This window comes from Leucoraja erinacea, chromosome 2 (assembly GCF_028641065.1).
Source record: "Leucoraja erinacea ecotype New England chromosome 2, Leri_hhj_1, whole genome shotgun sequence".
NCBI lineage: Eukaryota > Metazoa > Chordata > Chondrichthyes > Rajiformes > Rajidae > Leucoraja > Leucoraja erinaceus.
The window spans coordinates 55,839,174-55,865,725 of NC_073378.1; the positions used below are offsets into that span (position 1 = coordinate 55,839,174).

General features: G+C 43.1%; 1 protein-coding gene and 1 long non-coding RNA gene across 3 annotated transcripts in view; one reads left to right on the forward strand and one right to left on the reverse strand.

Moving 5' to 3' along the window:
* The window catches only part of pdia4 (protein disulfide isomerase family A, member 4), a 33,180-nt gene extending 20,936 nt beyond the window's left edge, over positions 1 to 12,244 (reverse strand). The window contains exon 1 of the mRNA XM_055657131.1: positions 12,017 to 12,244. Coding sequence (XP_055513106.1) covers positions 12,017 to 12,098 — 82 coding nt within the window. The 5' untranslated portion in view covers positions 12,099 to 12,244. The remainder of the gene's footprint in view (positions 1 to 12,016) is intronic.
* On the forward strand, positions 12,229 to 24,841 carry LOC129710268 (uncharacterized). Of its 2 annotated transcripts, none has more exons than XR_008725650.1 (3): positions 12,229 to 12,363; positions 22,387 to 22,569; positions 24,534 to 24,841. It is a non-coding gene; the product is annotated as an uncharacterized LOC129710268 (long non-coding RNA). The 2 variants fall into 2 exon arrangements; XR_008725651.1 differs by lacking the exon at positions 12,229 to 12,363 and adding an exon at positions 12,377 to 12,452.
* The last annotated feature ends 1,711 nt before the right edge of the window (positions 24,842 to 26,552 follow it).

Here is a 26,552-nt window from a genome sequence, read left to right on the forward strand (position 1 = left end):
GCAGTTTAAATTGGCACCATGGTCGGCAGACATTATGGGATGCATGGTTCATTCTAGTGCTATATTTAGTGTTCTAAAAGATTGATCAGTTCAGGTTAAATACAAGTTAAAAGGATTCTTAAACATATCACAATCCATGCTACGCCAACTTTGTCATTTCCATTAAAGAAGCTATTAATAGCTTTGAAATTCTCAAAATATTAGAATTTGCAGGTTAGCGATAAATATGCTACAATTAATTTCCCATGCATGTTCTCAACTATACAGATTTTCAGCCTCGGGAACTTCCTACCTTCTTGCCAGGGCAAGTTGACAAGGCTGTTAAAAATAAAATGCAAAAATGGAACTGGAGAAATGTGGAGCCATGTAAGTGCAATTAATCATAATAGCTTCCTTCAATGCCGAATTACAATGATATTCACCTTGCCAGCATCCGAGTACTGAGGATAAAGATAAATTGCTGGAGTAACTTAGCAGGACAGGCAACATCTTTGGATAGAATAAATGAGTGACGTTTCTGGCCGAGACCCTTCTTTGGGCACTGAGTTATGTACAGATTGCAAATTGGTTTGGCTGACTGAATTTAAGCAAATTAATTCCAGCAACAATTTTTTTAATTTTAGAAATTCAAAGAGTATACTTTCTAGTTAAGTGTGTAAATAATCTTGAGTTACAACTTTAAATCTCAGACAATCTATGATGTGAATAGTTATAATTTTGAAATAGAAATTTAACTCATGAGAACATCAGAAGAAATTCTAATGGTCCAAATATCTGAAACCCTGCTCCTTGCACCACTCCTCAGCCTCATTTATCTGCCCTATTTTCCTATTCCTACCCTCACTAGCACTTGTATCCAGAGATTATGACCCTCAATGTCCTGGTTTTGTCTATACCCCTATATTTACTCTGCAGGACCTCATCCTTTTTCATACACGTTATTTGTGCCAATACGCATAACTTCTGGCTGCACCCCATCCCTCTTGAGAAAATTCTGCAGCCACCTTCGAGATACCCTGGGCCCCAGCATCAGGGAGGCAACACACCATCCTAAAGTCCAGTTTACTACAACAGAATCTCATCTGTCCCTCTGAGTAATATCTCCTGCCACTATAATCCTGTCTCACCTCACCCTATCCCATTGCACCTCATAGCCAGACTTGGTGCAACAGACCTGATAGATAAGAGCAGCAGTCATCCTCCACCCCAAACAATTTTGTTGTTCGAGGGGAATGGCTACAAGGAATTCATAAACTCTTTGTCTACCCCCTTTCCTGGTGGTCATCCGTCAATTTTCTGCAACCACTTTCCTGAGTCTTCAGACGATCACATGGTCATCCAACTGCAGTTCCAGTTAACTCATGCGGACAGTCAGGAGCTGCAGCTGGGCACACTTCCCACAGGAATAGTTCTCAGGGACAAGAAGTTTCCCAAACATGTCATATCTTGCAGGGGGAGAACACCAGTTTGCTGTCATCCCTACTGCTCCCAGTTACAAAAAATACTTAACTTATCATGCCTCCTAGCCAAACACTCAAGACTTGCCCACAAACACGGCACCTTAATACACAGCCTCTCCCAAAACTCCCAAAGGCCACTCCACTAGTGCCTGCTTTCCTCTTACCCACAACTAGGATCAATTACTCCACTACTGCTTTTTAAATCTGCTGCGCTGCTCCTCCTCACAGCTGCTCACTGGCAAGTGAAAACTAACCTGGCCTCAAGCTAGCAATTGTTTTCTTAAGATGGACACAAAGTGCTGGTGCAACTCAGCAAGCCAAGCCCCATTTCTGGAGAACATGGATAAATGATGTTTTGGGTCGAGATCATACTTCAGACTTTCTAAATCTGCTTCAGGCTTCTCATCTCAGTTCCTCACACACAAGTGAAACAGCTCTTGCTCTGAATTGTGTGTTCATATAAAAGATAATCTTGCAAGCTTACGTGGTCTTTAAAGAGTTTGGACTGTGGAGATTGTACATATTGTATTCTGTTACAAATAACAAGTATAGTTTAAAACAAAAGTCTGATTGATATATACTACCAGCCAAACAGTCCAAAGATGCACCACCACAAGAGGCTATGAATGACTCTTGGTTACAGGAATTCTGAATCTTTCCAAATATAATTATTGATTAAAGATGAAGTCTACTTGATAAATGTGGGCTAGGGAAGGTCAACTTGGTGCTTGATTTCTAGGGTGTGCTTTGTAAATCCCGAAAAGATAATTGCAAGTGATTACGGCCTTTAAAGGTGAGGGAGCAAACATTGAATGTTTTATAATTGCACTCTGTAAAATCAATCGACAGTCCTCCATAATAAATCATATGGAGCATAAAAATAGGCAGCTCACTAAGTAATGATTAGTAATGCAGCAACTCCCTACATGGCTCTCTATTGAATACGAACCATAAAACCAGAATGTGTAAATGAATAGATTATAACAAATTGTGAGCGTTACAAATAGATTATCAATGGAAAGAATCTAGGGAAGAAGTTCTATAATAACAGACCTTGCAGTGAGATCAACAGTGAGATCTTTTTAAATTTCCTTTGTTAGTCTTAAAGCAGTTAGTACACCTGTTAGGGCAGTTGGTATACTGCTCCTGCACGATGTGTGAAATCTGGAAATCTTCCAGTGTTGCCGAGGACTACACCTGTGTGAGGTGTGTCCAGCTGCAGCTACTGTTTGATCACGAGGGAACTGGCACTGGTCAAAAGCAAAATGATCCGGGAGGCTGTGAACCTCAGAGGAGTTTGACAAATGTGGTCACAGGCAGAAAGTAGCTGTGTGACCATCAGGAAGGAAAAAGGGGACAGGTAGCGAGTGAAGGAATCTGCTGTGGCAATTAAAAAAAATCAAGTATAGCCCTTTGGGTACTATGAGGGCAGGTGAAGGATATGACCATTCCAGGAATGCAGCAGCAACAGCCAGGTCTGTGACCCCAGACCTGGCTTTGAGGCACAGCAGCGTGGGGTAAAGTCAGATAGGGCTACAATTATATTAAATATAACAGTTAAGAGGGCAGACAGGAGGTTTAAGGCTGCAACTATGGCTCCAGGACGTTTTACCTTTCCGGTGCCAGGGTTGAGGATGTCTCGGAGTGGCTGCAGAACATTCAAGGAGGGTGAGCCGCCAGAATTGTTGTGCATGTTGCCACCAACGACAGAGGTCCAAAAAGATTGAGTTCCTGTGGAGTTAATATAGTTTTAGATACAAGGTTCAAAAGCAGGATCTCAAGGGTAGTAATCTCTGGATTACTCCCAGCACCACCAGCTATTGTGGGCAGTAATAGAGGGATAGGCCAGATTAATGCGTGGCTGATGAACTGGTGCAGGAGGCAGGGATTCACATTTTGATCATTGGGATTCAAGGCAGTACAAACCTGTACAAACGGGATAAGGTTGCACCTGAACTGGAAGGGGACCAATGTCCTAACACACAGGTTTGCTACTAACCACCAGGTGGCGCCCACAATGGCTGCCTCGCTACACTCTGTCTCGTCCTTTTCTTTCTTTGTTGTTTTTTTAGTATGTGATAAATGTATTGTGTTCTTTAGCTTTTTTGATATGGGGATGGGATGGGGAAACTTTTTTTAATCTCTTACCTCGACGGGGATGCGACTTTTTCCGTGTCGCATCTCCGTCCGCATTGCTGCCTAACATCGTGGAGCTGGCAGTCCCTTTGTCAGGGATCGACCTCGGGAGTTCCAACCGCGGGAGCCTGCGGACAACATCGTGGAGCTGGTGGTCCCTTGGTTATGGACAGACTTTGGGAGCAACTTCGTCGGGGCAAGCTTCTATCGCCCCGACGCAGGAGCTTCGATCGTCGGCTGCGGGAGCTACGATCGCCCCGACTGCGGATGGTTCGACTCCCCCGACCGTGGGAGAATAAAGAGAGAAGAAGAATAGACTTTGGGGAATGTGGAGAATCTGATGTGGTTGATGTTTATGTTAACTTTAATGTAGTTGTGTGTCTTGTTCCCTTTTTAGTATGGCTGTCTGGTAATTGAGTTCCGCTGTACCTTAATTGGTACACTTGACAGTAAACAGACCTTGAAACTTGTTGGGAAGGTTTAATCTAGGTTGATAGTGCAAGGATGCCAGCAGGAAGGAAGCAGATGTGAAATTGGGGGCAAATACCATGGTCAAAGTGAGCAAGATTAGCAGACAGGAAAGGCAGTTGCATGCCGAAGAGTGAGAGGAAAGAACAACGGTTTGAACTGCATTTATTCCAATGCTAGAAGCTTAGCAGGCGCTCTCAAGGCATAGATTGGCTCGGTGGACATATTATGACCATAACAGAAAAATGGCGAGAGAAAGTTAATACTGGCAGTTCAATGTTCCAGAAGATATCCTTGGGGATCGTTGAGACGGGCTATCTGGAACATGGAGCAATATAGCACAGTAACAGCACTGTCAGACCATTATGTTAGTGTCAGATATGATGCTAAGTTAAGCTCTTGCTTTTACATAATAAATATTCCTCCATCCCTTGTATATTCACATGCCTATCCAAAAGTCGCATAAATGCCACTACTGTATCTGCTTCTTCCGCCAACATTAGCATTCGTTCCAGACACCTACCATTCTGTTTAAAATAAAACATGCATCTCATTTAAACCTTGCCCCACTCATCTCAAAGGTATGCCCTCTGGTCTAACATTTTCACCTGGGGGGTGGGAGTTCTGACTTACCCATGCCTCAATTGTATGCACTTCTCCGCTCAACCTCTGAAGCTCCAGAGAAAATAATGCAAGGGAGTACTTTGGGAACAGTGACCAAGATGATCCACAAGTTATGATCCCAAATTGAGGAAAAGCCAATTTTGGTGGCATAAGGCGGGAACTTGCAGATGTCGATTGGACAACTCGTCAGGCAAGGGGAGTGTTTTTAAAAGTGATCTAACATGCGAACAGGGGCAGCATGAACCAGTGAAGGTGATGAGAAAGGCTGGCAAGCTTAGAGAATGCTATCTAACAGGAGACGGTGAGGCTCTGGTCTGATAAAATGGAGCTGTTAATGGAGATGGAGCTCTTAGGAGCAACACTAGCAAGTTTGCGGATGACACAAAGCTGGGTGGCAGTGTGAACTGTGAAGAGGATGTTAGGACGTTGCAGGGTGACCTTGACAGGTTGAGTGAGTGGGCAGATGCAGTATAATATAGATAAATGTGAGGTTATCCACTTTGGCGGCAAAAACGGGGCAGATTATTATCTCAATGGGGTTAGGTTAGGTATGGGGAGGTGCAGCGAGACCTGGGTGGCCTTGTTGGCTTACAGATACAGCAGGCAATGAAGAAAGCTAATGGAATGTTGGCCTTCATAACAAAAGGATTTCAGTATAGGAGTAAAGAGGTTCTTCTGCAGTTGTATAGGGCTCTGGTGAGACCACATCTGGAGTCTTGTGTACAGTTTTGGTCTCCTAATTTGAGGAAGGACATCCTTGTGATTGAGGCAGTGCAGCGTAGGTTCACGAGATTGATCCCTGGGATGGCGGGACTGTCATATGAGGAAAGATTGAAAAGACTAGGCTTGTATTCACTGGAATTTAGAAGGATGAGGGGGATCTTATAGAAACATATACAAATTATAAAAGGCTGGACAAGCTAGATGCAGGAAAAATGTTCCCAATGTTGGGCGAGTCCAGAACCAGGGGCCACAGTCTTAGAATAAAGGGGATGCCATTTAAGGCTGAGGTGAGAAAAAAATGTTTTCATCCAGAGAATTGTGAATTTATGGAATTCCCTGGCACAGAGGGCAGTGGAGGCCAAATCATTGGATGGATTTAAGAGAGAGTTAGATAGAGCTCTAGGGGCTAGTGGAATCAAGGGATATGGGGAGAAGGCAGGCACGGGTTATTGATAGGGGACGATCAGCCATGATCACAATGAATAGCGGTGCTGAATCGACGGTCCGAATGGCCTCCTCCTGCACCTATTTTCTATGTTTCTAAATGATATTTTAAATTAAGTTTTTAAACTGAGAAAAGTATCACAGAATCTAAGGATTTCAGGCATGCAAGTTATGATTTTTTAGACCATACACAAACTTGCAAAAGAGTTATTGGCAATTTAAAACTGCATTAAGGTGGATAAATCCCTATGGTCTGACCAAGTGTATCCTTGGACCCTATGAGAAGCTATGGAAGAAACTAGAGATATTTTCAACATCTTTAACCACAGGTGTAGTTCCAGAACACTAAAAACTAAAACACTAATGTTGTACCATTTTTTAAGAATGGCAGCAAAGTCAAGCCAAGAAATACAGGTCAGTGAACCTGACATCACTGTTGGAGGAGGGGATTCTGAAAAATGAGATTCACCAGCATTTGGACAGGCAAGGACTGATTAGAGATAGTCAGCATGGATTTATTTATGCACGAGAAATCATGTCTCAGGAATCTGAATATTTTGAAGAGGTCACCAAGAGGATAGGCAAGGGCTATGGTATAGAAACATAGAAATTAGGTGCAGGAGTAGGCCATTCGGCCCTTCGAGCCTGCACCGCCATTCAACATGATCATGGCTGATCATCCAACTCAGTATCCCGTACCTGCCTTCTCTCCATACCCTCTGATCCCCTTAGCCCCAAGGGCCACATCTAACTCCCTCTTAAATATAGTCAATGAACTGGCCTCGACTACCCTCTGTGGCAGAGAGTTCCAGAGATTCACCACTCTCTGTGTGAAAAACATTCTTCTCATCTCGGGTTTAAAGGATTTCCCCCTTATCCTTAAGCTGCGACCCCTTGTCCTGGACTTCCCCAACATCGGGAACAATCTTCTTGCATCTAACCTGTCCAACCCCTTAAGAATTTTGTAAGTTTCTATAAGATCCCCTCTCAATCTCCTAAATTCTAGAGAGTATAAACCAAGTCTATCCAGTCTTTCTTCATAAGACAGTCCTGACATCCCAGGAATCAGTCTGGTGAACCTTCTCTGCACTCCCTCTATGGCAATAAGATAATGTCCTTCCTCAGATTTGGAGACCAAAACTGTACGCAATACTCCAGGTCTTGGTCTCACCAAGACCCTGTACAACTGCAGTAGAACCTCCCTGCTCCTATACTCAAATCCTTTTGCTATGAAAGCCAACATACCATTCGCTTTCATACCATTTTGCTATGAAAGCCAACATACCATTCGCTTTCTTTACTGTCTGCTGCACCTGCATGCCTACCTTCAATGACTGGTGTACCATGACACCCAGGTCTCGCTGCATCTCCCCCTTTCCCAATCGGCCACCATTTAGATAATAGTCTGCTTTCCCGTTTTTGCCACCAAAATGGATAACCTCACATTTATCCACATTATACTGCATCTGCCAAACATTTGCCCACTCACCCAGCCTATCCAAGTCACCTTGTAGTCTCCTAGCATCCTCCTAACAGCTAACACTGCCCCCCAGCTTAGTGTCATCCGCAAACTTGGAGATATTGCCTTCAATTCCCTCATCCAGATCATTAATATATATTGTAAATAGCTGGGATCCCAGCACTGAGCCTTGCGGTACCCCACTAGTCACTGCCTGCCATTGTGAAAAGGACCCGTTTACTCCTACTCTTTGCTTCCTGTTTGCCAGCCAGTTCTCTATCCACTTCAATATTGAACCCCCAATGCCGTGTGCTTTAAGTTTGTATACTAATTTCTTATGTGGGACCTTGTCGAAAGCATTCTGGAAGTCCAGATACACCACATCCACTGGTTCTCCCCTATCCACGCTACTAGTTACATCCTCGAAAAATTCTATAAGATTCGTCAGACATGATTTACCTTTTGTAAATCCATGCTGACTTTGTCCAATGATTCACCACTTTCCAAATGTGCTGCTATCCCATCTTTAATAACTGACTCTAGCAGTTTCCCCACTACCGATGTTAGACTAACTGTCAAGAGAGTCAAGAGTCAATTTAATTGTCATTTGGACCCCTTGAGGTCCAAACGAAATGCCGTTTCTGCAGCCATACATTACAAACATTGCTGTGATGGAAGGCCAAAAAAAACTTCTCTCTCCACTGCACTCCCCCCCCCCCGATGTCAGAGTCAAAGTCAAAGCCCCCGGCTGGCGATGGCGATTGTCCCGCGGCCATTAAAGCCACGCCGGGTGGTGCAAGGAACTACTTCAGAATCTAAAGAGTTTTGAAAGATTATTACTAATGCATCCACTATTTCTGGAGATGCTTCCTTAAGTACTCTGGGATGCAGCCTATCTGGCCCTGGGGATTTATCGGCCTTTAATCCATTCAATTTACCCAACACCACTTCCCGACTAACCTGGATTTCACTCAATTCCTCCAACTTCTTTGACCCGCGGTCCCCTGCTATTTCCGGCAGATTATTTATGTCTTCCTTTGTGAAGACGGAACCTACCTTGGCTAGTCTTGAAGATTAAAGGGAATCCAAGGGAGGCTAGCCTATTAAATTCAAACTTGGATGGGGAGGAGCCGAAAGAGAGGGGTATTTTTACTAATAGGAGACCTATTACCAGTGGTGTATTGCAGCGATCAGTGCTGGGTCCAGTGTTGTTTGTTATCTACATTAACAAATTGGATGACAGTGTAGTTAATTTAGTCAATACATTTGCAGATAACACCAAAATTGTTGGTATAGTAGATATTGCGGAAGGACATTTAAGTTTAAAATAGGATCTACATCAATTGGGGAATGGCAAATGGAATTTAACTGACAAATCTGAGGTGTCACTCTTTGGCATGTCAAACCAGGGCAGAATTTCACAGTGAATAGTAGAGCCCTGGAGAGAGTTGCAGAATCGAGAAATCTAGGAGTGCATGTTCATAGTTCCCCAAAAATGGGAGGTTATTTTCACAGGATGGTGAAGGTGGGATTTGGCATGCTTGCCTTCTTTAGGGAGGGTATTGAGTACAAAGATTGGGACATTGTGGTGCAGCTGTACGTCGTTTATTGGCAAGACCATACTTGGATTGCTCCAGAAAGGATGTCATGGTTGGAAAGGTTGTCACTTGGACGTGGGCTTGATTTATACAGAGAGGTTGTGGAGGCTGAGACATTTTTACTTTTGAGCATAGGAGGCTGAGGGGTGACTTGATGAGTTGTACAAGGTCATGAGGGACATGGGTGAAGCGAACAGAAGGTTTTAAAACCCGAGGGCATAACCTCAAGACATCCCTCCCAAGATCACAAGAAATTGCAGAGTTGTAGCACAATCCATCACACAGACCAGACTTCACACATCGACTATCTACACTTTATGCTGCCCTGGAAAATAGTCATCATAATCAAAAACTTGTACCACCCCCAACCATTCCTTCTCCCTGCAGAAGGTACAGAGGCTTGAAAGCCCACAAATAAACCAGGAACAGCTTCTTCCCCTGTTATCAGGCTTCTGAACAGTCCTTCCATAAGGTAGGGTACTATCCAATTTACCGCTACTCTATGCACTACAATGCTGAAAACTGTATTCTGCATCTTCCCCTTTACTCCATCTATTGTACTAAAGTTTAACTTGATTGTATTTTTGTAAATTCCTACCTAAATACCCGACTGAAGAGCATTTGGAACAACACTTTACACTAACTCAGAACATGACATTAATAAACCTAAACCCAAGGCGAAACGAGAGAGGAAACTCAGTGGGTCGTCTATATCTGGAATGAGTTGACAGAATTTCAAAAGATATTTGGATAGACATATGATAGCAAAGGTTTAGAGGGATCTAGCCCAGAATGCCAGTTTGGTCAACATGGTGGGCCAAAGTGCCTTTTTCCATGTTGTATAGTTCTACGATTTTAATTTGAATTTACAAAACTGGGCTGAAACTGGACTGTTCCTGTGATCTGTTGTTCTGTGTGCTCTATGCTGTAAAGATCAAAGGGGCAATTCATGTTGACAGTAGTTTCAGGCATATTCAGAGTCCAGTGCCAAGAGCCTAGTTTTGCAGGAAATTTCAAACATCACAACATGCAAAGAAGCAATCTCTCAACCAGGCACTAGGTCAGACTCGGGTACAAAAAAAAATTGACCTCTATAAATGGGGCTTCTAAACATTCTTAAAATACAATTAAGAATTAATAAGTTGTCTTCTGTTTTATGGTTATTTTTAATTGATTAATGTTTCTGAACGGCAATGGCATTTTAAATCGTTTTTACTCTGATACCTATACATGGTTAATTCAACCAAACAAAATTAATGGGAACTAAAAAAACATTCTATTGACATAGACATGAGGATGTTGCTTTCAACTTCGATCATTGAGACTTTTCAATGCAATGTTTGACGGGTCCCGACCCGAAACGTCATAGATGCTGCCCGGTCCACTGAACTATTCTTGGTTTCTTGGTCCTCCAAAATATTCCAAATGGAATTTAAATTGGAGGTGGTGGAGAGAGGACTTAAGGCAGAAAGGGTTATTGGGAAGAAAGAGCTACTTTAAATGTAATTACATCTGGTTGGGTAACTATAGGGTGATTTCACTAAAGGTCACTGGAGCGTAGATCCGCACCCACGTGACCAAAATTCTCATGTGGAGGACACTCGAGGGTTCGGTACATGTTAGTGGATGGGAAAAAACGCATTTTCCCACCCGTTAAAAACATAGAAAATGGCGAGGTTGTGAGCTGCAATTTACTGTGCCAGTCGGGGTGACCGTGAGGCACAGCTACCTAGATTTACAGGAAGAAAAAAAAAGATAGCAAGTAAGGTAAATTCAAGAGGGAACTGGTGCCGCCAAACCGCCGCGGAAAGAAGCTGAACAGCCGACATTTGCCGTGGATATTTACAGGTCCAAAATATCGGGAATTATTGCGTTTGCTCGCTGAATTTCATCAAAAGTAAGGCATTATTAACTTACTTTTGATGAAATTCAGCGAGCAAACGCGATAATTCCCGATATTTTGGACCTGTAAATATCCACGGCAAATGTCGGCTGTTCATTTCCGCCGGTTTGGCGGCACCAGTTCCCTCTTGAATTTACCTTACTTGCTATCTTTTTTTTCCCCTGTAAATCTAGGTGGCTGTGCCTCACGGTCACCCCGACTGGCACAGTAAATTGCAGCTCACAACCTCGCCGTTTTCTATGTTTTAACGGGTGGGAAAATGCGTTTTTTCCCATCCACTAACATGTACCGAACCCTCGAGTGTCCTCCACTTGAGAATTTTGGTCACGTGGGTGCGGATCTACGCTCCAGTGACCTTTAGTGAAATCACCCTATAGGAGGCTGGAGATTATTCCATGCTTTAATTGCGCGGGGGAAGAATGAATTGCTGTACACATCTGTCTTTGTAGCTGGAATCACAAATTGGATCGAATGCCCTCGTCTGCTCCTAATTGGTTTGGGTTTGGAGTAGGTCTTGTAATCTATGTGGAGCTGACCATTTAACATTTTGTAAAAACAGGTCAAACGGTGAGCTTCACGTCTGTCCTGGAGAGGGTTCCACCCCAGAGAATTCAGAAGTTTGGTAATACTCGCTTCTCTCTCATAGGTGTTAGTAACAAATCGAGCTCCAACATTTTGTCTCTTCAATTTTTTTTTAAATTCGGCATCTGCAGCTCCTTGTTTCTACCCGATGCAAAATCTTAATAACTTTTCGTTAGCTCAAATGCTTTTTTTAATGATAAAAGGTTAACTTGAATCTGTAACTTTGTCTCCCTCCCTCCAGGCGCTGCCTGCCCTTCCCAGTACCTCCAGAATTCTGCCCCACTCCAAGACTCACTTTCTCGATCACATTAGACTGTAGGTGGGGTGTGAATTCAAAGTGAACCCCTCGCCCTCTGTTCCCCATCCGACCAGGCAACTAGACCTGTGTAGGAAGGCTTTGCAGATGCTGGTTTATACCGAAGATACACACAAAATGTTGGAGTAACTCTCACGCTCACACACACACAATGATGGAGGCAGCCTGTCCCGCTGAGTTACTCCAACATTTTGTCAGATGACAAGACCTCATGCCTTGCAACGCTGGAGTGTCCAACCCTATACCAAACCCGCACCGGTTAGCTACCCGGAGAGGTGCACACGGCGACCGATGCTTGCTTACCCGCTCCGTCCTCCTGGGCCAGCGCGGCGATGGCCAACTGCGCCGCCAGCAGCAGCAGCAGCAACACTTTCTTCAGCTCCATTGAACCTGACCGAGTGCGGCCGCCGGGCCCCCGCTAGAGCTGTGCGTCGCGGTCCGCGCTGTTGAGCTCACGCCTGGTCTGGTCTGGTCTGGTCTGTCCGCCTCGCTCCGTCTAACCGCCTCCCGTTCCGCGTCTCGTGCTGGTGTCGCGGATGTGGGTGCGCGCGCGCCCCCCGTCCCTCTCTTCACGTCCTCGGTTGCTCTGAGTTGCCCGTTTGCCATTGGCCCGCGCCACTTGGCGAGTGGCGGGCGCTGCGTGGATGTCGGTGAGTGGTGGAGCCGCGGCCGGGCCGGGCCGGGGCGGGGTAGGCGACGCTGATTTAAACTTGTGCTTGTGCTGGAGGAACGGTTTAATGTAAATATGTTTAATGTAAATATGCTGTACTGAATAGGCTCCTTTAATCCAACAAACGCATTGTGTTTAAATGTAGACACAAGCCAGGAACAAAGGATACCTGACCCCGTTGAGTTATCCAGCACTTTGTGTCTTTTCTCATATTTTGTTAAAACTGGAGGCTCATTGTAGCAATGTTACAAAATTTTGAGATTTAAGAAATCAAGTCTGTAATTTATCCCATCAGATAAAGCATAAAAAGAAGTTTAATTTGACACCTAATTCACTTTCATATCTCAAGTATTTAAAACGTTATGGCCATTTTCATACTCGGAAATTAGCATCTTGTTCCCTATTAGAAACATAGAAATTAGGTGCAGGAGTAGGCCATTCGGCCCTTCGAGCCTGCACCGCCATTCAATATGATCATGGCTGATCATCCAACTCAGTATCCCGTACCTGCCTTCTCTCCATATCCCCTTAGCCACAAGGGCCACATCTAACTCCCTCTTAAATATAGCCAATGAACTGGCCTCAACTACCCTCTGTGGCAGAGAGTTCCAGAGATTCACCACTCTCTGTGTGAAAAAAGTTTTTCTCATCTCAGTTTTAAAGGATTTCCCCCTTATCCTTAAGCTGTGACCCCTTGTCCTGGATTCCCTAACATCGGGAACAATCTTCCTGCATCTAGCCGGTCCAACCCCTTAAGAATTTTGTAAGTTTCTATAAGATCCCCTCTCAATCTCCTAAATTCTAGAGAGTATAAACCAAGTCTATCCAGTCTTTCTTCATAAGACAGTCCTGACATCCCAGGAATCAGTCTGGTGAACCGTCTCTGCACTCCCTCTATGGCAATAATGTCCTTCCTCAGATTTGGAGACCAAAACTGTACGCAATACTCCAGGTGTGGTCTCACCAAGACCCTGTACAACTGCAGTAGAACCTCCCTGCTCCTATACTCAAATCCTTTTGCAATGAAAGCTAACATACCATTCGCTTTCTTTACTGCCTGCTGCACCTGCATGCCTACGTTCAATGACTGGTGTACCATGACACCCAGGTCTCGCTGCATCTCCCCCTTTCCCAATCGGCCACCATTTAGATAATATTGATTTTCTATGGACATAACAAAAAAGCTGTGATCGTGTGCTGTCAAAAAGCCATAACCTTCTTAAAAATTAAGAGAATTGAATGAAATTTTCAGTTATCGTAGATTGAACCATTCTGAAACAAATATAAAATAATCTTACTTGGATGACCTGAAATTAAAACATATAATTAGTTAGTTACCCAAGTGTAGCTAATTTCAAACTTCAATTACTAGATCTAAACATCTATCCATTTCTTAATAAATGATTAACATTTTTAAATAGCCCAAGTGTCCAAATATTATTCATAAATAATTCTCAATAAAACATGATTTTTAAATCTCATTTACATTAATTTATAGGCCAAATGCAAGGAATTTAGTGTTCAATTGCTGTAAATTAAAGTCCATTTTAAATCAGCTTTCTAGTGAGATCCTATGAACGCGCTGGTTTAGAACGTTCACATTGCGGTGGATTTGTGCCTCAAATGCCCAGAAAAATACTGCGGGATATAATGGGCCCAAAATGAGCTACTCGCAATAGTAAACTTTGTATAAAGGGTTCTAAAGAAGCCTTTTTTTAATGTAAAAATAAGGTACATACCTTTAATTGTTTGCTTTATAAAACCCTGGGGCTGCGAGAAGTCGCGGGTTTAGAGAGTGATTTTTAAACTACAGGTGCACAACCTTTTATCCGGTGTTCCGGAAACCGAAAAACTCCGAAAACCGGCCATTTTTTCCAGGATGTCGTCTGCACACCAAAGCTCGCGTTTGGCGCCAAACTTGACCCGAAACGACCCACGGTCAACCCAGGTCTGTACTACTGTAGCGGCTGCCTCCTCCCCGGAGACCGGGGAGACACTAAAACATCTGTAAATCATTGCTTAAATGTTAGTCAGTTAGTTTGGAGGGCTTTTATGTGAAGGGGGGGTTGAAGGGGTAAACTTTAATTCTTAGTCCCCTACCTGGTCGGAGAGACGGGGAGCGGTCAATGCCTTACCGGGTCGCCGTGCAGTAAGCTCCACAGCGCTGTGGCTGACAACTCCCAGCTGGGGCTGCGGGCGGCGTCGGTTGGAGCTCCGACCCCGGCAACTCTACCCCTGGCTGCGAGGCGCTCCAAATCCACTGCCGCCCGCGGCGCTGGGATATCAGCGGGGAGCGGGCAATGCCTCACCGGGTCGCTGTGCGGGAAGCTCCAGGGCGCTGAGGCCGCCTTCTTCCAACATTCGCGGAGCTGGGGTGGGGGGCGTCCGACCGCGGGCGGCGCTGGATTTGGAGCACGTCGCAGCCAGGGGTAGAGTTGCTGGGGTCGGAGCTCCAACCAGCGCTGCCCGCGGCCGGACGGAGCCCCCAGCTCCGCGATGTTGGGAGTCGCCAACCAGGTAGGGGACTAAGAATCAAAGTTCCCCCCTTTACCCCCCCCCCCCCCCCCCCCCCCCCCCCCCCCCCCCACCACCACCACCACATAAAATCCCTCCAAACTAACTGACTAACATTTATGCAATGATTTACAATGATTCTCCAGTCTCCGGGGAGGAGGCAGCCGCTCCAGACTTTTCAAGCCGCCTGCGCTACCTTCCTAATCTACGCTAAAAATCTTCCATTCGGAAATCCGAAAATGTCCGAAATCCGACAAGTGTCTGGTCCCAAGGCTTTCGGATAAAAGGTTGGGCACCTGTACTATAACTATTATACAAGGCCATAAAAACTAATATTACCTTTTGCGACGGGGTCTTTCAGCGATTTTTCGTTAATGATTTACTAGGTTGAACATTTTCGATTGCAACAGTCTAGTGAAAATCGTGTTTTTAAAACCCGCCCCCTGATCAGGTCGAATGGCCTTATTTATTTTCGGTGATGGAAAAGATGCAGCTAGGGGAGAAATTTTGCACATGGATAAAACTGCTATACACAAATCCTACGGCCAGAATACTTACCAACCAAAGACTGTCATCTAAATTCAGTCTATCTAGAGGGTGTAGACAAGGATGCCCGTTATCTCCATTACTATTTGCACTTGCAATTGAGCCACTTGCAGAAAGAATTAGGGGGCATCCGGAAATATATGGGTATAACAGTAAAGACACAGTGAATAAAATTTCTCTATATGCAGATGACGTATTAATTTACATCACAAAACCAGAAATTAGTATCCCAAACCTATTAAAACTAATAAACCAATTCGGTGCACTTTCAGGATACAGAATAAATTGGAATAAAAGTGAAATTATGCCAATAAGGGAACATAATAAACAGATAATACAACAATTCCCATTTAAAGTAGTAAATGAAAAATTTAAATATCTAGGTATCTATGTAACTAAGATATATACATCATTATTTAAAGCAAATTTCCCCCCATTATTGAATAAATTACATAAGAATATCCAATACTGGAAAACAATACCGATTACAATGGTTGGTAAAATTAATGCCATAAAAAATGTTTTTTTTACCGCAAATATTATACCTTTTTCAGACGATTCCGATATACCTGGCAAAAAACTTCTTAAAAAAATTGGACTCTATTGTTAATGATTTTATCTGGGATTATAAGAATCATAGGATAAGCAAAAGACACCTGTGTAAATCAAAAAATAATGGAGGCTTGGTTTTACCTAACTTTTTGTTTTATTACTGGGCAGTTAATATTAAAAATATGAACTTCTGGTTGGGAGAAATAGACCAGCAACCAGACTGGTTAAAACTGGAAAGGGAAGATTGTATGCCTTATGATATTGGTGCGATATTATTTGCTACGTCTAAATTAAACAAGAAAATTTATAAGGAAAACCCTATAATATTTAGTGCTATAAAAATTTGGAAACAATTAAAAAAGACATTAAAATTAGATAACTTATCTCTTTTTCTTCCAATTGTGAATAACTCATTGTTTAAGCCTTCATGTTTAGACGGGGGTTTTACACAATGGAAGAATAATGGAATTAAAAATATAGGACACCTTTACAAAGAAGGCTCTTTTTTGACATTTCAGGAGTTGCAACAGATTTATGGACTTCGAGGAAATGATTATTTCAGATATCTTCAACTCAGAGATTATGTTAAATCGAATTCTAAAAATTTTCGAAATAGAAACCCAGAGATTCTAGATGAATGTTGGAATAAGCATCCTAATACAGAAAAATTAATATCTTATATATATAATATCTTATTAGATAGTGACATTCCTTTGACGGACTTACACAGACAAGCATGGGAAAAAGAATTAAACCAGGTAATAACGAAAGACACTTGGGAAGAAAGTCTACAACACATACATCAATGTTCACTAAACGCGAGACATTCTCTAATACAATTTAAAGTAATACATAGGTTACACTACGCCAAAACAAAATTACATAAAATTTTTCAACATATCTCACCTATATGTGATAAATGTCAACATTTAGAAGCTACGTTATCGCACATGTTTACAAACTGTACAAAAATTAAAAAATTTTGGGTAAATATTTTTAGTATAATATCCAAAGTAATCAACACACAACTGGAACCCAACTCAAAATTAATAATATTCGGAATATTAGAATCAAATCAAACACTTAGAATAACACAAAGAAACTTTATCGATTACAGTTTAATAACAGGAAAAAAATTAATCCTAAAATTTTGGAAAGGCCCTACGGCCCCCACAATCAAAATGTGGATTATAGAAATGACGGAGACCTTAAACATGGAAAGAATCAGATTTTCCCTGTTGGATAAACAGGAATTATTCGTTGGAACATGGTCTCCTTTTATTGATTATTTAAAGGGTCAGAATAGTTCAGCACAGGAACCTGACTAGCACCCGGACTAAAGATTGGATGAAATGCTATACTTCGAAATGTACGAACATATCTCGAATGATGTTTTTAAACTTTAACAAATTTTTCCATTCTTCTTCAACTACCTCTTTCACTCCTTTTCCTTTTTTTATTTTTTATTTTAGTTTTCTTTTTCCTTCTTCCCTCTCTCTATTTCATCTATCCCTTTAGCCCTATCTAGTTATAAAAAAAAATGAAGAAAAATGCAAAAAGTATTGGAGACAATGTAATAATAACTGACAATATTATCAATTTAAAAATGATGTAATAATGATGTAATAGATGTAATAGATCATGTACCTATCTCCAATAATAAAAAATTAAATACAAAAAAAAAAAAAAAAAATAAATAAACCCGCCCCCTCAAAACAGCGCCAAAATCACACACACGGGCTGGGGCAGATTTTCAACGACGCTTCAGGTACGCTTTGCAACATACCTTCTCATTGCAGCTATGAGGAGAAATACTTGATTCCTGACTTTCCAGGCACAATTTCTGGAAAAAGGGAAATGTTACCTTAGAAACATAGAAAATAGGTGCAGGAGTAGGCCATTCGGCCCTTCGAGCCTGCACCGCCATTCAATATGTAGCAATGTTACAAAATTTTGAGATTTAAAAAATCAAGTCTGCAATTTATCCCATCAGATAAAGCATAAAAAGAAGTTTAATTTGACACCTAATTCACTTTCATATCGCAAGTATTTAAAACGTTATGACCATTTTCATACTCGGAAATTAGCATCTTGTTCCCCGTTGATTTTCTATGGACATAACAAAAAAACTGTGATCGTGGACAGTCAAAAGCCCACAACTTTCTTAAAAATTAAGAGAACTGAATGACATTTTCAGTTATCATAGATTGAAGCATTCTGAAACAAATATAAACCAATCTTACTTGGATGACCTGAAATTAAAGCATATAATTAGTTAGTTATCCAATTTGAGCTAATTTCAAACTTCAATTACTAGATCTAAACATCTATCTATTTCTTAATAAATGATTAACATTTTTAAATAGCCTAAGTGTCCAAATAATATTCACAAATAATTCACAATAAAACATAATTTTTAAATCTCATTTACATTAATTTATAGGCCAAATGAAAGGAATTTAGTGTTCAATTGCTGTAAATTAAAGTCAATTTAAATCGGCTTTCTAGTGGGATCCTGTGAACGCGCTGGTTTAGAACGTTCACATTGCGCTAGATTTGTGTCCCCAAATGCCCAGAAAAATACTGCGGGATATAATGGGCCCAAAATTAGCTACTCGCAACTTTAAACTTTGTATAAAGGGATCTTAAGAAGCCCTTTTTAATGTAAAAAATAAACAGCCTACTTTCTGTTGTCTGCTGTATGAGACCCTGCCGGTTGCCGGTGGTCACGGGTTTAGAGGTTAATTTTTAAACTACTATAACAATTAGATAAAGCCTTTAAAACTAATAATAGCTAAAGCGACGGAATATTCCAGCGATTTTCCGTTAATAATTAACTAGGCTGAACATCCTCGATTGGAACAGCCTAGGGAAAATCGCGTTTTAAAACCCGCCCCCTCTAAACGGCGCTAAAATCGCACACACCCGCAGCGACAGATTTTCAGCGACGCTTCAGGTAGGCTTTGCAACATACCTACAATATGATCATGGCTGATCATCCAACTCGGTATCCTGTACCTGCCTTCTCTCCATATCCCCTGATCCCTTTAGCCACAAGGGCCACATCTAACTCCCTCTTAAATATAGCCAATGTTTCTTCGGGACAGGGACGATGGTGGCACTCTTAAGACAGTTGGGCACTACTGCCTGGCTGAGTGAGATGTTAAAAATGTCTGTGAAGACATCTTTCAGTTGCTTGGCACAGTCTCTTAAAACGCATCCAGGAATGTTGGCCGGCCCTGCAGCTTTGCGTGGGTTGATGCTGGCAAAGGCCTTTTTAACTCCGGCTGTGGACAGCCTGAACGACTGGTCACTGGGAGATGGCAGTAGTGCACGTGTCTGGGTGCTGTTTTTAACCTCAAACCATGCGTAGAACTCGTTCAGTTCATCTGGTAGAGAGGGGTCGTTTTGGCATATCCGCAGCGGGGGGGGGGGCTTGTAGTCAGTGATGGTATGAAATCCCTGCCACAAGCGACGTGTGTCTTTGTCATTTGCGAAGTGGCTATTAAGCTTTTGTCCATACAGCCTCTTCGATTCCCTGATCCCCCGGGATAGGTTACCCCTTGCCAGTTTGTATGCCGCGTTGTCCCCAGATTTGAATGCAGCATTCCGGATTCTCAGTAGGGAACACACTTCCCCAGTTAGCCAAGGTTTCTGATTGGCACGCCTTCTGACGGTTTTTACCACCGTTACATCATCAATACATTTATACAGGTACACAACCTTTTATCCGAAGATCCAAATAACGGAAACCTCCGAATAGCGGTCGGTCCTCGATGAAAGGGGAACTAAATCCCCATTCATAAAAGAGAAGGTGAGGGTATATTGCGCGGGAGGGTTAATAATTGACAATATGCTGCTACCTGCCCGCTGAGTTAAAAAGTTCCCACGGTAACCAGTGTATCGTGAGTCTTGCGTGGGAACTTTTTAACTCAGCGTGCAGGCAGCAGCAGATTGTCGCTCCCTTCAGTTTCACCCCACCTACACCCCTCTGCTTCCCGGCCATGTGTGTGACCCCATCCCTCCCCTCTCTAGCTCCCCGCTCATTGCACCGGCGCGGGGGCTTTGTACTGTCTTCACGTCGGCGATGGCAGCAGGTCAGTGCAGTCACCGGAGACGTCAGGACCAATTGGACGTCGACCACCAGGCCCACCGCAAGCACGGAGAACCCAGAGACCCACAACCAGCAGCAGCCCAGCCCAGCCCCGCTCCGCTCCAACTACAGAGGAACCTGGGTTGCGGATGACGGGGCGCAGCTCGGGGCGTCGTAGGGGCCCATCGGGGAGCGGGTTCCTGTTGGTCCTGACGTCTCCGGCCACCTGCTATCCTCCGGGAACTGTACCGCCCTTGCAGGAGAGTGGGGTTGTTTGCAGTTGCAGAGGGAGGGGGCAAGGGCGGTACAGTTCCCAGTCTCAGCTCCAGTCCAGGGGGGTGGCCGGAGACATCAGGACCAACGGGACACCGACCCCCAGGCCCACTGCAAGCACGGAGATCCCAGAGACCCACAGCCAGCAGCAACTCCAGCCCAGCCCCGCTCCAACTCCAGAGGAACACGTAGGGGCAGAAGCTGATGGTGTGCAAGGTACGTCTTGTTCTTGCGGTGGCGGATGAAGTGGCGCAGCTCGGGCTGTGGGCAAACTGCCACTTGTCGCCATAGCGGCCCATCGGGGAGAGGATTCCTCTGGAGTTGGAGGGGGATATTGTGCTGTTTGTTCGCCCCCTGCTATCCCAGGGACAGGGAGACACAGCGGTTTTTTAGACTGGTGGGTAATCACTTCCAAAGTTCTGCCCACACAGTCAGTACACCTCTCCTACACTGCATTTCATACAAACATTTATTCTGCAAGAAAAAACTACATTGAAGACTCAAACTCGCGACCGAGTAACTGCCAGGATCGAGGCGCAAACGCGCGACCTAGCTCGGGGATTAAAGAATCCCCGAGCTAGGCCGCCTAAGGGCATGTATTCCGCTAGGGTGACATGAGTGCGAGAGGTGATTCAATGCTGCGGGCACATTTACAAATTCAGGAATTCATTCAACACACTGCATTTCATACAGACATTTATTCTGCAAGAAAAAATGACATTGAAGACTCAAACTCGCGACCGAGTAACTGCCAGGATCAAGGCGCGACCTTGCGGATATGAGCCGAGCACTCTACCACTGAGCCAACCATTAAAATCTACGCAAAAAAATTTCCATTCCAAAGGCCGACAAATTCTGAATTACGAAAAGTGTCTGGTCCCAAGGCTTTCGGATAAAAGGTTGTGCACCTGTAGATGTATCCGATGACGGATTCTGTGTATTCAAAGAGTAGGGATTAATGGGTCCCTTTCAGAATGGCAGGCAGTGACTAGTGGGGTACCGCAAGGCTCTGTGCTGGGACCGCAGCTATTTACAATATACATCAATGATTTGGATGAAGGGATTCAAAGTAACATTAGCAAATTTGCAGATGACACAAAGCTGGGTGGCAGTGTGAACTGTGAGGAGGATGCTATGAGAATGTAAGGTGACTTGGACAGGTTGGGGGAGAGGGTAGATGCATGGCAGATGAAGTTTAATGCCGATAAATGTGAGGTTATCCACTTTGGTAGCAAAAACAGGGAAGGCAGGTTACTATCTAAATGGCGTCAAGTTAAGAAAAGGGGAAATACAACGAGATCTGGGGGTCCTTGTACATCAGTCTATGAAAGTAAGCATGCAGGTACAGCAGGCAGTGAAGAAAGCGCATGTTGGCCTTTAGAACAAGAGGAATCGAATATAGGAGCAAAGAGGTCCTTCTGCAGTTGTACAGAGCCCCAGTGAGACCACACCTGGAGTATTGTGTGCAGTTTTGGTCCCCTAATTTGAGGAAGGACATTCCTGCTATTGAGGGAGTGCAGCATAGGTTTACAAGGTTAATTCCCGGGATGGCGAGACTGTCATATGCTGAGAGAATGGAGCAGCTGGGCTTGTACACTCTGCAGTTTAGAAGGATGAGAGGATATCTCATTGAAACATATAAGATTGTTAAGGGCTTGAACACGCTAGAGGCAGGAAACATTTTCACGATGTTGGGGGAGTCTAGAACCAGGGGCCACAGTTTAAGAATAAGGAGTAAGCCATTGAGAACGGAGACGAGGAAACACTTTTTCTTACAGAGAGTGGTGAGTCTGTGGAATTCTCTGCCTCAGAGGGAGGTGGAGGCAGGTTCTCTGGATGCTTTCAAGAGAGAGCTGGATAGGGCTCTTAAAAATAGCAGAGTCGGGGGATATGGGGAGAAGGCAGGAACGTGGTATTGATTGGGGATAATCAGCCATGATCACATCGAATGGCGGTGCTGGCTCGATGGGCCGAATGGCCTACTCCTGCACCTATTGTCTATTTATAACTTTTTTTTTTACGCAGCCTTAAATGTCTTTGAAAACGTGGTTATGAGCTGCCTTCAAGAACAGCTGCAGTTCTTGTGATGAAGATGGCAGCTATCAGATACCATATTTTCAAGTTGGTGCTTTCACACACCTGCTTGGTATGGGAGTTCCTGTCTAAGAAGCTGTGACGTGTTACTCGCTCCATTACAACTCATGGATGGTAAACTAGCAAGTTTGATGTTTATCAACTGCCTAATTGTCTTGAAGTGAAGGATTTGTAATGTGATAAAGTCAAACCGTGGACAATTGGAATAGATGATGTTTCTTCCTTAGGTTCCTTTCAAACATCAAAAATCTTACACTTTGTACACCTTTTGCATTTTAATATTCTTCCTGATCTATCTCCCCTTTCACTTTCGCCAGACCAGTCTCATCCACTGCAGTGTTTTCATCCTCACTTCTGCCCTCCCCCTCCCTGGCTGCGGAGGGGCGAGATGTTCACTTTGAATTCATGCCTCATGTACCTTCTAATCTGAATGAGAACGCAAGTAGTACAGATAACCGTGGGTGTCAGTTAATAGTATGCCCCCTGTGATAAAGACAATGATCAGGAAAGGGAAGAGAGGTGTTAGAGAGAGTCTATGTGAATTCGAGGAGTATCATGTGTAAAACATTTGAACTTAAAAAAGCCTCGATCAGTGCTTGGAACAATGATGTTGTCACTGTTACGGAGACTTGGATATGAGAGGCACAGGACTATCAGAATGTTTGAGTTTTGATCTTTTGTACATGATTGAGAGGGAGGTAAAAGAGGCGAAGGAGTTGCTTTTTAAATCAGAGGGAATGTCACTGCAGCAGTCAGAGAGGACACATTAGAGTGTTCATCCACTGAGGCAATATGGGTGGAGTTCAAAAATAAGAAAGGTGCTATTACTCCATTGGGATTGTACTAAGTCCCCCCAGTAACCAGCAGGAGATAGAGGATCAAATATGTAGACAGATTACAGAACGATGCAAAGCAACAATTTTATCGTAGTAGGCAACTTTAATTTCCCCAATATTGATAGTGTCATTCTCAGTACAAAAAGCTTAAATGGTGCAGAATTTGTTAGAAGTGTCCAAAATAGTTTCCTCAAACAGTATGTTGATAATCCAACTCGAGGATACTTGACATTGTACTGGGAAACAAGCCTGGCCAGGTGACAGATGTTTCAGTGGGAAGTCTCACTGCATTTCCACAATGCCTACCACATCATAGTCTCAAGCTCCAATCCAGTCTCTAGGTTCATCTGCATTCCCCACAATGCATCACACACTACAGTACATAATGCAGAAAATTACATTGTACAAAATATGTTGTATGACGCATAGGCTGTAAGGCTGTAATCAGTAAATAGAAAATACAAATGAATACCTTGGGAATACACTACTCTGTAAAACAGTACTTTGCCTACCTGTAATTATTCATACTCATATCTTGGAGCAGAGCTTCTGTTTTCTGTGTAGTCAGGAACAGTAAAGGGTTCTGGCAGATACTATTCAAATTCTTACTAAAATAAATCTTAATATTTGTAAACACACTTTCCAACAGTCAGTGTAAATTGGTTCAAATCAATCTCTGCAGTGAATCAATATGTATATTGCTGTAAACTAATTTGGAACATCCCGATGAAAAGAAATGCAAATGTTTCCCTTTATGCTTTCTGAGCCATCTGGTAGTTTTGTAAGCTACATATTATTTTGAGATGCACAATTGTTCAGAATAAACCTATTATTGTCTGCACATTTAAGAAAGTGGCATTTAACTATTCCTAACGCATTCAGTTTGCAGAATCTTGCAACTCACTTGGGGTTGTGGCCAACTTTGTAGGCAGGGCCTCTGCTGGGTCACGAAGTTTCATTAAAAAATTGGCATTTTATGAGCACATTTAAAGCACACTCTTTTATTTGTTTCAGTGTTGCTGAAATGGCCACATTTAAGTAACCATGCGAAAGTCTTAAACTACTGAGGTTCATGTAATGAAGTTACTCCTGCAGTGGGTTTAGGTAGTGGCAACTGGCATTTTGACTCAGCTGCGAAAAAGAATCATAAGTATATTTATGTGAAAGGAACTCACAGATTGTGTGATTTTACAATGATTTATATACAGCCTTTTTATGAAATGTTTTTTTTTTTTTAAACAGGATTGAAACAAGTTACCACTACTGGAGAACTATACCTGCATTACCCAAGTATGCAAAGCTTTGCCAAGTTACTACAAGGTCACGCAAGATGTTAATGTGTGCTGTACCATGGTAACCATGTAACCCGATTAACTTGATGAAAATGTGTTAAGTTTTTTAAATATGTCACTTCATACTCTGCCTGCACTCTTGGGCGCACTTTATGCATTTATTTGTTGAAGAATTTTGCACACGTCAGCAAATGCAAATTAAAATAAAAACACATTTACTTATGCAAATTAAAATAAAAACAGGTTTACTTATGCAAATTAATGTGTGTATTCTCTTGCCATACTCCAAGGCAATAATTCTCGTGGAAGAAATAGATAAAATAATTTGGAATTACAGGTGGCTTGCTTTGTATGGTTGCTTCCTAATCAAGGTACACAAACACAAATCTGTTCAGCGTGTCCTGTAATACATCATTAACCATGCCTTGAAAAACTGCTGGAGCATTAGTAAGACCAAATGGCATGACCAAATATTCATAATGACCACTGGGTGTGTTACACGCAGTTTTCCATTCATCCCCCTCCCTTATCCTCACCAGATAATCATTTCTAAGATCTAACTTAGTGAATACTTTAGCGTCTTTTAACAGTTCAAATGCAGAGGAGATAAGAGGAAGAGGGTATCTGTTTTTAACAGTAATGTCATGGAGTCCTCTGTAGTCAATGCAGGGCCGAAGTGTTCCATCCTTCTTATTCACAAAGAAGCATCCAGCTCCTGCAGGTGAAGAGGAAGGGATGCCTCCCTGGTGCCAGGGTCAGGGATGTGTCTGAACGCGTCCAAGAAATCCTGAAATGGGAGGGAGAGGAGCCGGAGGTTGTGGTACATATAGGTACCAACGACATAGGTTTAAAAAGAGAAGCGGTCCAGAAAGAAGAATTTAGGGAGTTAGGTAGAGAGTTAAGGAGAAGGACTGCAAAGGTAACAATCTCAGGATTACTGCCTGTGCCACGCGACAGTGAGAGTAGGAATGGAGTGAGGTGGAGGATAAATGAGTGGATGAGGGACTGGTGCAGTGGGTATGGATTCAAGTTTCTGGGTCATTGGGATCTCTTTTGGGGAAGGTGCGACCTGTACAGAAAGGACGGGTTGCACTTGAACTCGAGGGGGACCAATATCCTGGCGGGGAGATTTGCAAAGGCTACTGGGGAGACTTTAAACTAGTGTGGTTGGGGGGAGGGACTCAAATTGGGAAAGCTAGCAGTCAGTGTGTGAGGCAGGAGGCAGAGAATGGTAGCACTCTGACCCAAAATGTAGGGGAGAGAGAAGAAAAAGACAATAAACAGAGAATAAGAGAGGGTGGTTCTTAAATGTGTATATTTTAATGCTAGGAGCATTGTAAGAAAGGTGGATGAGCTTAGAGCCTGGATTGACACCTGGAAGTATGATGTTGTGGCGATCAGTGAAACATGGTTGCAGGAGGGCTGTGATTGGAAACTAAATATTCCAGGATTTCGTTGCTTCAGGTGTGATAGAATTGGAGGGGCAAGAGGTGGAGGTGTTGCATTGCTTATCAGGGAAGATATTACAGCAGTGCTTTGGCAGGATAGATTAGAGGGCTCGTCTAGGGAGGCTATTTGGGTGGAACTGAGAAATGGGAAAGGGGTAGCAACACTTATAGGGGTGTATTATAGACAGCCAAATGGGGAGCGAGAATTGGAAGAGCAAATATGTAAGGAGATTGCAGATATTAGTAGTAAGCACAAGGTAGTGATTGTGGGAGATTTCAATTTTCCACACATAGACTGGGAAACACATTCTGTAAATATAACCATATAATAACATATAACAATTACAGCACGGAAACAGGCCATCTCGGCCCTACAAGTCCGTGCCGAACAATTTTTTTTTCCCCTTAGTCCCACCTGCCTGCACTCATACCATAACCCTCCATTCCCTTCTCATCCATATGCCTATCCAATTTATTTTTAAATGATACCAATGAACCTGCCTCCACCACTTCCACTGGAA